We start from the raw sequence: 13,579 nt of genomic DNA, 5'->3' as shown, positions 1-13,579 counted from the left end.
GTGTCTCTGGGTGCCTAGTCCTTTTCTCATCTTTTCCTTCCACTTCTCTCCAAGGAAGCAGAGACTCTTTTGTGTGACGACGCTTCTTCTCCCCTTTCCTGCACGCTCTTTCGAGGCAAGGAAACACCGACTTCCTGTCGACAACGGTCGACTTGTCGGAGAGTTCTGGCTCTACTCGAGTAAGCCGCCGCTTGCGCCTCGCTTCTCCTGTCCTCGCCGCTTCTGCCTCGCGAAAACTCGGGAGACTCCGCATCCTCGCATGGATGCACTCGCATTTCGATCGGAACGGTTCCAAACTGGCGTGGAGACGTCTGGGAGCGTCCTCCTCTGAGTGGACTTGCTTTCGAGAGGCAGTGGAGCTGCATGCGGTCTGCACACTTGGTTCTGAAGGCCTCTCGGCGCTCTCGCTCGGAGAAGACGTTTCTCGACATGCGAGGAGATGCCTGCGGGGACGGTAGAGGCTGCTGAAGTCGAGCGAATCGAGCTGGAGTCTGTCGCTTTCTCTCAAGGGGAGACGAGCGAAAAAGCGAGACATTTGGCTGTGGGACTCGAGACGCGTGGATGGGCGAGCAAAGGCCTTCGAAGACTCTCTAGTGCTCCCTCTCTGCTGAGTCTGTCGGGATCTGCGCATGTCTCGCGCGGCGCGTCTGCTGCATGCGTTTTTCCTTCTTCTTTTTCTTCGCTTGTTCCTTCGCTTTTTCCTTCTCTTTCTTCTTTTCGTTTCCTTTCTCCCGCCGCCGTGACCGAGAGAGACTTAGAGACGTCGCGCGATTGAAACCGCGCCTCTGCCGGCTTGGTGTCTCTCGTTCCTCAAGACTTGGCAGAGTCGCGCTTCCCTGCTTTTCTCCTCAGCGTCCCCCGAAGTTGACGCTGTCTCTCCTAGAGCCTCGGACCTCTACGCAGGGTCTGCCGCGCCACCCCTTCCTCTTTCTCTCTGTCTTTTCGAGTTGTTTTTCTCGCTTCCCTCGCATCTCTCTGTCCTGGCAGCCCCCCCCCCGTGTCTCTTCTCAACACACTTCGCCATGGAGGATCCCGGTGAAAGCCGAGCACCGGGCGCTGAAGCTCACAGTGGTCCCCGTCGAACCATTTCTCACTCTTCTCACTCGTCTTCTCACTCTATTCCTTCTGTGGGGTCTTTCGCCGCGTCTTCTCTGACGCGTCTGGCGTCGTTGATTGCGACGGCGCCACTGCCGCCAGAGCTGCGCGCTGCGTTCCCCGCACATGCAAATCCAGAGAAGAATTCCAGTCCAGAGAAGCAGGCGGAGCTCCAGCGCGTCTTGGAGGAGTCGGTTCTCAGTCGCGTCGCGCGCGCGCAAGCAACATACGGCGTCGCGGCGCCGGAGGCCTCAGACTCCAAAACCGTCCACGCCCAGAGACAGCAGGTGTATGGACACCTCATGCGTGAGTCGCAGGACTAGTCGAGGAAGCAGCGAGCGCACCCAGACAACGAGAGGGAGCGAGAAACAGAAGGCCAGCGAGGAGAAGAGAAGGATCCGAAACAAGAGAGAAAAGGCTAGTTCCGCCAGAAAATCCCTAGACGGATATCAGTAGCGAGAGAACGGGGGAAAAATCAAAAAAAGACACTCCAGCATGCTCGATTCGCAACTCAGCGGCGCCTGCATTTCTCTATACACCTCTGTCCACACTTTTTACTTGCACATAAACATATATCCATCTACATATATATATATATGTAGATATACATGTATATATATATATATATATATATCTGTGCGCTTATATATGGTCCTTCGTTTGAAGGAGGCATTTTCCTTGTCTCTAGATCGTTCATGTTTCGCGCCTTTACTTCACCGTGTTCTTTGTCTCTTCTCTGTCCGTGGGTTTGTCCCGTCTCTCATGCTCCAGGAGAGTTGTCGGCGTCGCCTTCTCCTCGCGCAGCGGCTGCGCTGCCGGCGTTAGTCCCGCGTCTGGAGCGCCTGCTGCTCTCGGCGACGACGCAGAGTCCGTCGACGCCTCTGCAGCGCCCGGAGTCGATTTTTCAGCTTCTGTTACATTTGGCGGAGCTCCGGAGAGCAGCCTCCCGCCGGGTCGAAGCCTCGGCCTTTTCCAGGACTTCTCAGACCGCAGACACGGCTGCGAAAGTGGAGAGAAAGCTCCCTCACGTTCGTGCGTCCACAGTCTCGGCGGCGACGACGCCGCGGAGCATCCGGTGCGAGAGCATCTCGAGTGTACATACAGCGCAGACAGACGGGACGTTCCCTCAGAGCGCCGGGCCGCGCGAGCGACGCGGAGAAAGGCGCGACTCTGCGCGCGAGGAAAATGCCTTTGCAGGAAGGCGTGAAGACACCGCAGAGAGCTCTGAAGTTCTGGACGAGAAAGAGAGTCCACACGAACTTGGGCTCGTATACGGTGAGAAAGACGAATGGGGGAAGAGGAGGAAGGAGAAGAAGAAAGAACTACGAGGAGAACCAGAGCGACCGAGAGATGAGGCGAAAGACGAGAGAGATAAGGACGGACAACAGAGGAGACGTAGAATGAACGTATGAATAAGAATGAGAGAGAGAGACATGTAGAACGCACGTCGATGTGAATGTGAAAAAAGAGCTCATAGAGCGGAATGCAGAGGAGAACCATCTCACGGCCTTCACGACTGTGCCGAGTCGAGCAAATGAAGGCTTTTTTCCTCATGTGCTTTGGCACAAGTCCCTCTTTTGCGGGTGTCCTGTCTTTTGCAGACTTGTCTGGAGTCTCGGAAGTCGCGCTTCTGCGAGACATCGTCTACACTCTTCAAGGTGCGTTCCCCTGCGCTGATGCCTGGCTTCTCCGCTGTACGTACACCTGGTGTGGGCGTCCTCGAGGGGAGCGTTGCTGCAAAAGCAGAGAACAGCGGGGTTTGTCTGTGCACTCCATTCGCCGTCGCTCTGGTGTGATCTCTCCCCAGGTGTCGACGGTGTGCATGTCTTGTTCGACGAGAAGCTTCAGACGTATCTTCTCTCGCCCAAGGTATGCGCGAGTCAGAACGGTGCACTGCAAGTTGACTCAGTCGGAACGTTATTAGAGTTCGTATGATGCTGAATAGGACTTGGAATATGAGCTACCGAGGCGCAATTCTCCATGGCTGCTGAGCACCGCCCGCCCCTCCAGTGAACTTCTTAAGACAGCTGAAAGGGTTGAAGTCCCGGGACAGCTACAGTGAGGTTATTGCACATACGCGCTGTCTGCATGCGTTTCGCAGCGAACAACGTCGACTCACCAGCTGCGTATAGGGTCAATAAGTCGTTGTCTCCATCTCAAGGAGGCGCGCGTTCTCCTCGTGTCTTTTCCCCATTTCGCTGCTTCGCTTCGCCAAGTGTGCGTACCCTCTCTGTCGGCTTCGCTTCTCTCATCTGGGGTGTATGTACACCGACGAAGACGTCGAGAGTTTCGTTTTTCAGGTCCGTGCGTCGAACAGTCTTCGCGCACTCGTCTCGCATCTCGCTGGCGTCGGCGCGCTCTACCGGCGGCTCGTCCACGCGCTACAAGCCCCCGAAGTAAGGAAATTCCTGCTGCTTTCGCTCTCCCTCCAGCTCCACCCTTTCGCGGTGGCCTCTGAATTCTTCCCCGTTCTCTCTCCGACTGTCTCGTTTTCCCTCTGGAAGTCAAAGCGGTGCGAATCCAGATCCATACATCAGACTCTTCATATATATATATATATGTTTGCATGCATACGTACGCATTCAAGTGTAGGTCGTTAAATGCATAGATTCAGAGGCTTGTATATACATATGTATACAATTATATCCACATTTACACGTATTTATGCAGATATCTGTGTATGTGTGTATGTGTATGTATATGTGTGTACATGCGTCTCTGCATGCACCTTGAAGTTCTTAGGAATGTCGAGCTCTGCTGGTATGAGGAGGGACTGAGTTCGGGCAGACAGTGCGACAGAGATTGGAGTGTACGTACACCGCATCTGTGACGGTTGCGGCGTCGTGTGAAGACTTGAGGCGGATGTGACCTGAGCTGGGTTCCAAATTGCAGCCTGCGTCTTGGTATTTTTGTTTGACCTTCTTTTTTCCGCGGCAGCACGGAGGAAGCGATGCTGGACAAGAAGGGCAAGGCGTTGTGGCGCAAGCTCTCCGGCAGTGCATGCAGGAGCAACTTCAAGAGTATCACAGACTTGTCGCCGCTGTCGAGCAGGATGTTCTTCGGTACGTCGATTCTTTTTCTTCACTTGTTTTTCTTCCTTTTTCTTTGTGCGTCTGTGTCTCGCCTCCCTCACGTTTCTTTCTCTTCTCTTTCGCTTCCCTTTGCTTGCTTCTGAGGAGTGCTCCTCCGACAAGAGCGAACGACTCTCTTCGGATTTCTCCCTCTCTTTTTCTTGCCTCTCCTTACGGAGTCTCTCAGCTTTGTGTCCGCTCCTCTCTTGCCTGTGTTGTGATTTCGTCTTCAGGTCCATTTTTCGATTTCAGTCGATTCTCCTTTCTGTGCTCTCTCGCTCCTGGTTCATTTCCTTCGTCTCTGTGCGTGAAGCGAAAAGTGTTTCTCATTTTCGTAAAAGATCTGACCTCTTCTTTTCACCGGTCTTCTCGGCGTCAACATTTTGTCGAACTTCATCATTCTCGTCCTTCCTGCTTCTCGTTTTCTCTCTCGGCTGCAACTCCGCTTATCTGTTTGTGCTTCTTTTCTCCTTTTCTCTCTGCATTTGTTTTCTTTTCTGGTTCCACTCCGTCTCGATGTCCTTTTTCAGGTCCGCCGAGGACGGAGCTTGGAGCAGCATCACGCTGCGCAGATTCGCCGTCTGGCTGCAGGAACCTTTTTGTCGTATGCGTGCGCTGGCGGCGCTCGTAAGTCTCTTCTTCCTCCCTTTCTTCTGTGTTTTCCCTCTCCTTTGTTCTTTTCTCTCTTCCTCGTTGCTGTCTCCTCTTCTCTTTTCCTCTCTCCCCTCGCTGCTTTCTCCTGTCTCTCTGCCTCAATGGTTCATGTCGCCTCTTTTTTGTCTCGGTGCCTGCTCTCTCGTTTTTCTCAAGACACACATCTGTCTCCAGCCACGAAGGCCGACACCACGCATCTGCATGTATATGCACATGTTCATATACATGCGTTAATATATATATATATATACGTTAATATATATATACATATATATATGTATATGTATAATGTATGTGCACTACATGAGCACGTAGATGTATACAGTTTTATTTGGTTATTTGTATTTATCTAGACAGAGAGATCAGGAAACTGGAAAAGAGCTGCGCGTTTGCGCTCTTGGATTTTTCAGGCCGAAGAAGCGAAGGGTCTCAAAGGCGGCCCTCTCCTTTCTACCATTTACGGTCAGTTTCCGCGTACTTCTGAGTTCGCTGAGTATGAACTCGCTTCGAACAACCGAGGAGTATCTATTTTTATCCCTTTTGGATGCACGAACATGTAAACACATGTGCATCTACCTATACCTATGCATATACCTAGATATACATGCACAGATGCATTCAAATCGGCGTATGGATACATACGCCTTCCTATGGAGCAATCGAGAGACGTTTTTCTACATGCCTTCAAAGATGCGTGCGCTCGTGTCTGTTCGTTTCGAACCTCCGTCTCGCGCGAACGTTTTTTTCCTCCAAGTTGCTGAAAGCTCCTTTTCACTTTTTCCAGATACTTTTCACTTTCCTTTTAACCCTCTCCAGAGTCTCTTCACGAGTTGTTCCGAGTCTTCTTCATCTTACACACCTTGTCCTCCCACTGTTTTCAGCCCACAGCCTGCGAGGAGATCCCGAGCTGCGCGTCCTCATGCTGCACATCGTGAGTGTCCTACCAAGGCTTCTGTACCGCTGCGCATGCGGTTTTTATGGGACGAAACGACGAGCAGAAGACAGAGAAAGAGCTTTGTCACTTCCGTGGAGACAAGTGCCTCAGCAGATCTAATTAGATATACGTATCATTACATTATACATATTACATATGGATGCACGTACGCAAACATGTCTGTAGAGAAAACTAGATTTGAGGCGCTTTTGTCGATGCTCGTGCGTGTTTGTCTTTTTCGTCATACTTGTGCATCCACCATTGTAAATCTATTTATATATATATATATATATATATATACATATATATATATATACATATACATATGTATATATGTATATAACAAGTATCAATGGTCAATTCTGTCTTTTAATGCGTCCCTTAGTGTATCTATGCGTGGATCGCTGTACGTCGATATGTCTCTCTCCACATCGCTTTACCTACAACCTTGTGTATATATATATATATTTATATGCATGTATCTTTTCTGTGTAGAATGTAGTTCGTTTTCTCGAGGAAGGCTGTGTGTGTTGGTATGAATTCAAGGTTTGCGCTGGGGAACCTTGCGTTGTATGTGCATTCTGCACCTCTGTCTCGGTTTTTTCTCAGCTGAAACGCGCTGCGGAGCCTGTGACCGACATGATCCACGCCTGGATTGACCACGGCGAACTCCGGTAAAAAAGACGTTCAAAACAGCTACATGCATTCAAGAAAACAATATTTTTTCTTTCTCCATCAATTTTATTTGTTCACCTCTCGCGCAAATGCATGCACGCCTGTGCACCTATGTGCACGCATGTAGGAGCACCCTCTGCGAATCTATAAATGCGTTCATATGTGAATATATTCATATACACATACATTTATTTTATACATGTATATTCATATATATATATATATACATATGCGTAAACGTATACCCATACACATTTGTATCTCTGTCTCCGGATGCACATTTGTACCAATAGTTGTGTCTGCGATCTATGTATAATGCGTATGTGTGTATGTATATGCATTTGGACGCGTATAAACGCAGAGTACTGTTCCTCTGTACTTTTTGGAGATTGCCAACATTTAGACAAAAGGAGATTCGAGTGATAATTTCTTTCGTTTTCTCCCTTTCTGCAGAGACCCTGCGGACGAATTCTTTGTGACTCAGCGATCCCACTGCGCCGTTGAGGACCTCTGGGATAAGCGGTGAGAAATTTTCTTCGTCTCGCTTCTCCATTTTTCCACATCGTGTTTCTTCCTCCTTCCTCGCTGTCCACTATCTCTTTTCGCGTTCCTGTCTCTCTTCTCCCATCTGCTCTCTTCTTCACTGTCGTCTCCTATCTTCCTTCGTCTCTGTCTCTTTTTATTCTTTTATTCTTTATCTTCCCTCTCTTTTCTGACCTCCTGTCTGTCTCGCTTTGTTCTGTCTTCTTGGGGAACTGCTGTCTTCACATGCTACGCGAGGTATGCTGCGTGCTCTGTTCAGAAGCGTCGCGCTTCTTTCTCGTCCGAATAAAATTGTGACGTTTCATTACCTTCTGTCTCTATTGAGTCCACGTTCAGAGATGCATAAGCGTGCGACCATAATACAAATATATCGATTTACGTAGATAGATAGGTAGATAGAGTGGTCGATTGATATGAGCGACATGCGTATTTGCATGTAGATATTTGTTAGTAGACTGGATGGTTGCCGTGTCGATACATATATATATATATATATATATATATATATCGATGTATATAAGTGAATGCATTTGTACATTTGTGCGCAGGAACTGTGTGTGGGGGTCCAAGGATGCATCTGTGGGAATTGTTTGCTCTTTCAGGTACTTTGTGAACGTCGATCGCATTCCGGTTTTTTTTCCACCCTCTCTGGCCTCTGAAATTCTGCGCGTTGGCAAGAGCCTCAATTTCATGAGGTGAGACAGAAACGGAGAGATTCGCTCTGAGTCTCCCGGCACTCTCCACCTGTAACTCTCTCCTCTTGTCTTCTGCTCTCTCACCTTGTCTGCTCTTTTTCTTCTACTCTCTTTCATTTTCCTCGCTTCCCTTGGCTTTTCTATCTTCTCAGGCTGTGTATGGATCCCGCAGAGGCCGAGGCCGCAGACTTTCGCTTTCCTTCGCTGTCTGCGCCTGCGCGCGTCTCCTTCGCGGTGGAGCAGTCGAAACGGAGAACCTGCCTGCCGCCCACAGTGGAGAGTGAGCTTGCGCGGCACTGTGACGAGAACGCTCTGAGGAAAGAAGAAACCTGGAGAGGTGCAGAAGGCGGACTCCCGCGAAGTGACGGAGAGAAGACCTTCGCGGCCTTCGCCAAAGGCGACGCGGAACTCGCCTGGGTCAACGAACTCAGAGAGAAAGTCCGAGTCTCCTCAGCCACGAAAAACAAGCGGTGAGCAAGGAAAGGAGAAAGGGGAAGAAAGAGAGAGGAAGAGGGACAGAGAAGGTAAAGAGGAGACAGAAGGGAGGAAAGGATAAGGGAGAAGGAGACAGAGAGAGGAAGACGAGACGGAAAAGATGAGACACAGGAGGAGAGGACCGCGAAGAGAAGAGGAACGAGAAGGAGAAAGAGGAGCTGCCGGGGAAGTGTGCGAGAGAAAAAGCCTTTCCAAGATTTCCGAAAGACTCCTTTTTTTTCTTTAGGGTCGTCACCTGTTTGCTGGAGAAACATCAACTGCTCTTCTACCTGGAAGGCATTCGCAAGTGAGTCATCTCGCTTTTTTCCCCCTCACACACCGGCGTTCCTCCCGAGACCAGCATCCATCTGAGCGTTTTTCTGTACCCGATTGGAATTGGTAGACTTCTTCGCGGCAACGTCCTCGCTTGCCTAAGTGTGTGTCCAGTGCAGTCAGGAACACCGTGGAAAAACGTAAATGAATTCAGGGACAGCTCCCGTTGGGTCTCCCTCAACCTTCCACAAACGCCGCACTCTCGCCGAGCGTGTGTAGAGACACTCCACGAGTCCGCAGAGTCGCTGAAGGCGGGGCGATGAACCGGCGGGTAGAGCCGCTCTTGAGTGTACGTACACCGCGCGACAGAGAACGAGAGAGAGGCGCTGGTGTGGTGCTCTGAGAGACGGGAGATGATCGCTGTGTGTTTGTAGATTTATTCTTCTGGAGGACGGCGAGTTTACACGAAGTCTGTTGGAGGCAGCTGAGAGCCACGAGGAGCAGCGACGCTCGCAGTCTGCAGAGAGAGAATTCCAAGGCTTGTGTGCTGAAGGAATCGCAGCTCAACCTGCCATCCTCGCTGCAGTCGACGCTGCTGCGAGAGGAAGTGAGACACATGACTGTTTCCTCTTCCCTCCTTTTCTCCTTTCCTCTCGATTTCTTCTGTGCTTTTCCTTCTTTCTCTCTTGTTCTGCTAATACCTCTGTACATGCGTATACATTTGCATATACGCGTGATACGCGCATGCGGAGAGAAGGATATATATATATATATATATATATATTCATATTTATATCTGCCGAAATACATATGTAGGTATTGAATGAGATGCTTGTGTCTGTCTGGGTATCCTTGTTTCTCTCTCTCGAAATCCTTGTGACTGTAGTTGCTGAGATGTCTCTTGCGTCCGGTTGTATATCCACCTCTGCTCTGTCTATGCTCCACACAGGCGTATTGTCTTCTCTGTCTCTGCTTTTGCAGGCGGAGCAGGTGCCGCGTTGTCGGAGATCTGCCCTGCGTTGCTGCATGCGCTGCGGGTGCGGTTCCCGCCGGCGCCGGTGTCGGGGGCGACGGCAGGCGAGGCTGTGGGGAGTGTCTCCGCGCAGAGGTGGAACGAGTTTTACCTCGACTTCAAGCTCGGGCCGCCGCTCTCGTGTGTGTGTACACCCGGCGTGATGGGGGCGTTCCATAAGATGTTTTGCCTGCAGTGGAAGCTGCGTCGCGCGGCGCATGCAGTGACGAGTGCGTGGCTGCAGGGTCGGTCGCTGTACCGCCTGCAGCAGGCACTGCAGCAGCGGAAAGAGAAGCGCGTACGCGAGAACAGGCAGGCGGCGAACTCTGGACAAGGGAACTCCGCGCGGCAAGGGCCGTCAACGCCTCGCGGAATCTCCAGGCGACGGTCGCGGACGCCGACGCCTGCGCGAGGCAGCGCGTCGCTTCGGCGAGAAGAAGACGGTCGAGACCAGCCGTTCCTGTGGGAGAAACTCCGCGAGAAAGAGGAGCAGGAACAGCAGAGCATCGCGCAACAAAGGTGTCTCGGTCTCGTCAATGAGGTCGCTCAAGCCCTTTCCCACCTGCAAGTCTACCTCGTCGAGGATCTGCTCAACCCCACCTGGAGACGCATGATGCGCCTCCTCATGGCGTAAGAAAAAAATTCCCTTAAAAAACAAGCTCTCTTCAACTGTGCAGGTGCATGCATCTCCACGCAGCGACCTACATAGAGATAAACAAACATTTATACATTTATACATACATATATATTGAGGTAGTACGCATATGTTTCTACTTTTATAGTTGCCGATGCGAGTTTGCCGGTGTCCAAATATATACACATATACGCAGATGTATACATACATACATACATACATATATATATGCATCAATGTGATATATCCATGCATCTGCATCTTTTATATATACAGATATACATACATATACGTATATATATATATATACTTGGGTGTGTGTATGTGGATGGATCCTCGTATGTGGAGTTCTGTTTGTGTTTGTGGCTGAAGGGAAGGAGAATGTCAAAGCAAGGTGTTTCGGTTGTCACTGCAGGTTTGCATGCGGACTGCCGTTATCTAAACGAATGTGTACAAACAAAGATGTGTGTGTGCATGGCATTGCATTTATGTCCTTGTGGGGCAGAGTCTGTATTCGTCTGTGGTGGAAGCGTCGCCACTGGCGCGGGTCTTGTGTCTGTGCGAAAAGGATGGAACGTGTATGAATGCATGCAGTCGAGGAGCCTAGGTTTGAGTTTCGCTGTGAAACTGCTCAAAGAAAGGGGGAGACGTCGGCGGGCGGGGCAAGAGGAAATTGGAGGCGGCGCGAAGACGAGGACCTCCAGTGGCGCCTGTCTGCGCTGTGTGTGCTTGCCAGATGCAACGACTTCGACGAACTCCTGGCCGTACACCAGCAGTGTGTCGAGACGCTCTCCGTAAGCGAGTCGCGCGCGTCGCGGGGGAAATCTACTTTTGCAAGGCAGGCTGGGTCGCGGTGCCGGAACAGAAAGGAACGAAAACCGCGGGTTCCTCGTTTTCACACGGCTCTAGCGCCTTCTGTCGACGAACGTGTATCGAGTCGAGAAATAAGCATGCAACTCTCCACGTACACACAGATCTTCGACATCGAGAAAGAGGAAGAGAGGCACCCCCGTACGTATGTGGATACGCATGCATGTATGTCTCTGTATACGCGGAGACAGACGATGTCCGTGAACGTTCGAGACGCGATTTGAGAGTCGCGAAGCTCTCTGCGTGGCTGCTTCTCCTGGTGTCCGTACACTGCAGGACGGGATGTTCCTCTACGACGCAGAGACGCTTCAGAGTCAGCTGCAGGCGCAGCAGAACGCTTCGACGGTCGGCGCCGCGGGAGGACCCTCGACCAGCGCATGCAGCAACCCAATTATTATGGCGCTCATCCAGGAGCTCCTCTTCTTGGTCTCTCAAGTGACTGCAACGGCGGTACGAGTCGTGCTGGCACCTCTCGAATTCGGAAGAGACGCTCACCACCGCTCGTTCAGACAGGCGCGATGTAGCTGAGCTGTTTCGCTCTCTCGTATTGCCTGCCTTGAGTTTCTCTTCCACTTGTGTGTATGCTGCTCTCCATCCCTGCTGGTGCCTCTGTCATCTGTCTGTGTCTCGCCTTGAGAGTCATTCGCCTCGCCTCTGGAGCCTCTACGGCAGGAGCTCCCGTGTGACACAAGAAGAAAGCGAGTGCAGTATCCTAGGTACTATAATGTCTCTGTTTATTCGATTTGAGTTATACAGTGTGGTAAACACCACGGTGTCTCTGTTTGTGCGATTCGAGACGTCCCGAGAAGAATTTCCTTTCTTCTTTTTCTGCTGGGAACGCCTTCTCTGCCTTGCGTCGCCGCCAGTTGGGTTCGTTGCCCAATGCCGCGCCTGCGCGACACCGCACTCGGGTGTGTGAGGTATCTGTGTTCGCAGCGAACTTTGTTTAGCTCTTTGGAGGCCGCGGCGACGGACTCAGACGAGGCGCGAGGGCAGCGCGAGCGCGAAGCAGCAGCGGCGGGGGCGAGTCAGACGCTGCAGCAGATTCAGCCGCGAGTTCGAGGAGTTCTCCTCGAGCTTCTTCGGCAGATCGAAGTGAAACAGGCGCATGTGCGGTCGCGCGCAGGCGCCACCGTCAAAGGCGTCGCGTTCGGTGACCGAGGAGACGCTCTACGGTGAGTGAGGAGCAGATGTGAGCAGAACGCGAGAGAGGCCGACGGATGACAACGAGTGCAGACCGACTCAGTTCTGAATGGCTGCTGCACACCACACTCCGCTGGGCTGTTGGAGACAGCTGAACGCGGTGGCTTTCGATCTTCTTTCCACTTGCAACATCGTCTTTGTTCCGGTCTGCACGCGGTTTCTTCTCTTCAGAGCTCTGCGTTGCTCGCTGGATTTCAACGCGTTCTACGATCACCAGGCGCAACTGGCTGCAGGGAGTCCGCCGTTGGTGTTGCTACCGGCTCTGTCTCCAGCGGTATCTCCGGTGTCTCCGTACCATCCCGGCGCGTCAAGTCTCTCGTACCCCACACTGCTGCGGCGCGCGCTTCCGGGCGTCGCCGCCGCGTTCCTCCCGAGTGGACAGACCGCCGGGCAAGAGAAGTCGCACCAGGTTTTGCTGCAGCTGTTGCTTCTCCACCAGCGCCGACAGCAGGAAGACGAGCAGCGCGGGTGCATGCAGCCTGACGGCGCAGCCGGCCGGCGCGCGACGCCGAGTCCGGCGGAGAAGCGGCAAGAAGTCCCCGAAGGAGACGCGGAGAGAGACGACGGAGAGGGAGAAGACGCTCGCTTCCTTCGCCAGGAGATGCGGCAGCAGGAAGAAAGGCATGCGGCGCTGTTGCGCTGTTTGCCTTGGCTGCGAGAGAACGACGCGCACAGAGGCAGGGGGAAGACGCCTTCCAGTCTGGGAGGCGCAGCGAGTGGATCTCAGGTGTCGCTGTCTTCTGGAGAGACGCCGGGAGTTTTGCCCTCGCGAGGCTGCTGCGGAGACGAGGGAGAAGTTCGCAGAGAGCCTCCAGGACGAGAAATCCGCTGCGCCCCGCGACTCCTCACCGCGCGCGGCCGACGCGAAGACTCGCCGAGCCCAGACAAGGCACGGCGAACAAACGAGGCCGCGCATGCAAGCAAAAGCGGAGCGGAGTTTTTTGAAGGAGAGGCGGAGGCGCGTGCATGCAAGGCGCGAGAAAGCCTTCCAAGCAGAGGCTACGCCGAAGGACCCACACGACCCCCGAGCGGACCAGCGAGTCCAGAAGACTTTGAGTTCGGAAAATGCCGCCGAGCTAGAGTTCTCTCGACCGACGGCGCTTCGCATGGACAGAGTCGATGAAAATTGCGTTCTTCAGAAGAAGAGAATCGATGAAACGAACATGGTTTTAAAGGGAGCGAATCGATGAAAATGACGTGGTTTTAAAGGGAGCGAATTGGGGAGAAGAACGCTTTTCAAAGGCTAGACGCAGTCAAGACGTAAGCTACGTTTTTCACAAGGAGAGGGCATGTTAAGAAGAAAGAGGTAGCTTTTCTCAGGAAGAGAGTCGCTGAAGAATGAAGTGCATTGTTAAGTTTCTCTGACAACTGTCTCAGAGGGGTGTTTGCATGAGGAGCTTTCGCGTGAGCTTGGTGGCTTCCGGCACGGTGAGATCCTGCCGACTG

General features: G+C 52.2%; 1 protein-coding gene across 1 annotated transcript; it reads left to right on the top strand.

Moving 5' to 3' along the window:
- Window positions 1-1,022: 1,022 nt before the first annotated feature.
- TGME49_310130 (Spc97 / Spc98 family protein) lies at window positions 1,023-13,256 on the top strand (the record flags this gene model as incomplete). The annotated part of the gene is made up of 20 exons (XM_002364218.1): window positions 1,023-1,401; window positions 1,867-2,370; window positions 2,697-2,753; window positions 2,903-2,964; window positions 3,396-3,491; window positions 4,033-4,157; window positions 4,697-4,793; window positions 5,231-5,282; window positions 5,702-5,751; window positions 6,364-6,428; window positions 6,883-6,951; window positions 7,575-7,667; window positions 7,820-8,137; window positions 8,389-8,448; window positions 8,849-9,021; window positions 9,396-10,056; window positions 10,797-10,854; window positions 11,207-11,380; window positions 11,867-12,105; window positions 12,305-13,256. The coding sequence occupies 20 exons, from the start codon at window positions 1,023-1,025 to the stop codon at window positions 13,254-13,256; spliced, it is 4,284 nt and encodes a 1,427-aa protein (XP_002364259.1).
- Between the last annotated feature and the right edge of the window lie 323 nt (window positions 13,257-13,579).

This window comes from Toxoplasma gondii, chromosome XI (assembly GCF_000006565.2).
Source record: "Toxoplasma gondii ME49 chromosome XI, whole genome shotgun sequence".
NCBI lineage: Eukaryota > Apicomplexa > Conoidasida > Eucoccidiorida > Sarcocystidae > Toxoplasma > Toxoplasma gondii.
The sequence above is the reverse complement of the archived record's forward strand: the minus strand, read 5'-3'. Positions and strand labels throughout refer to the sequence as shown.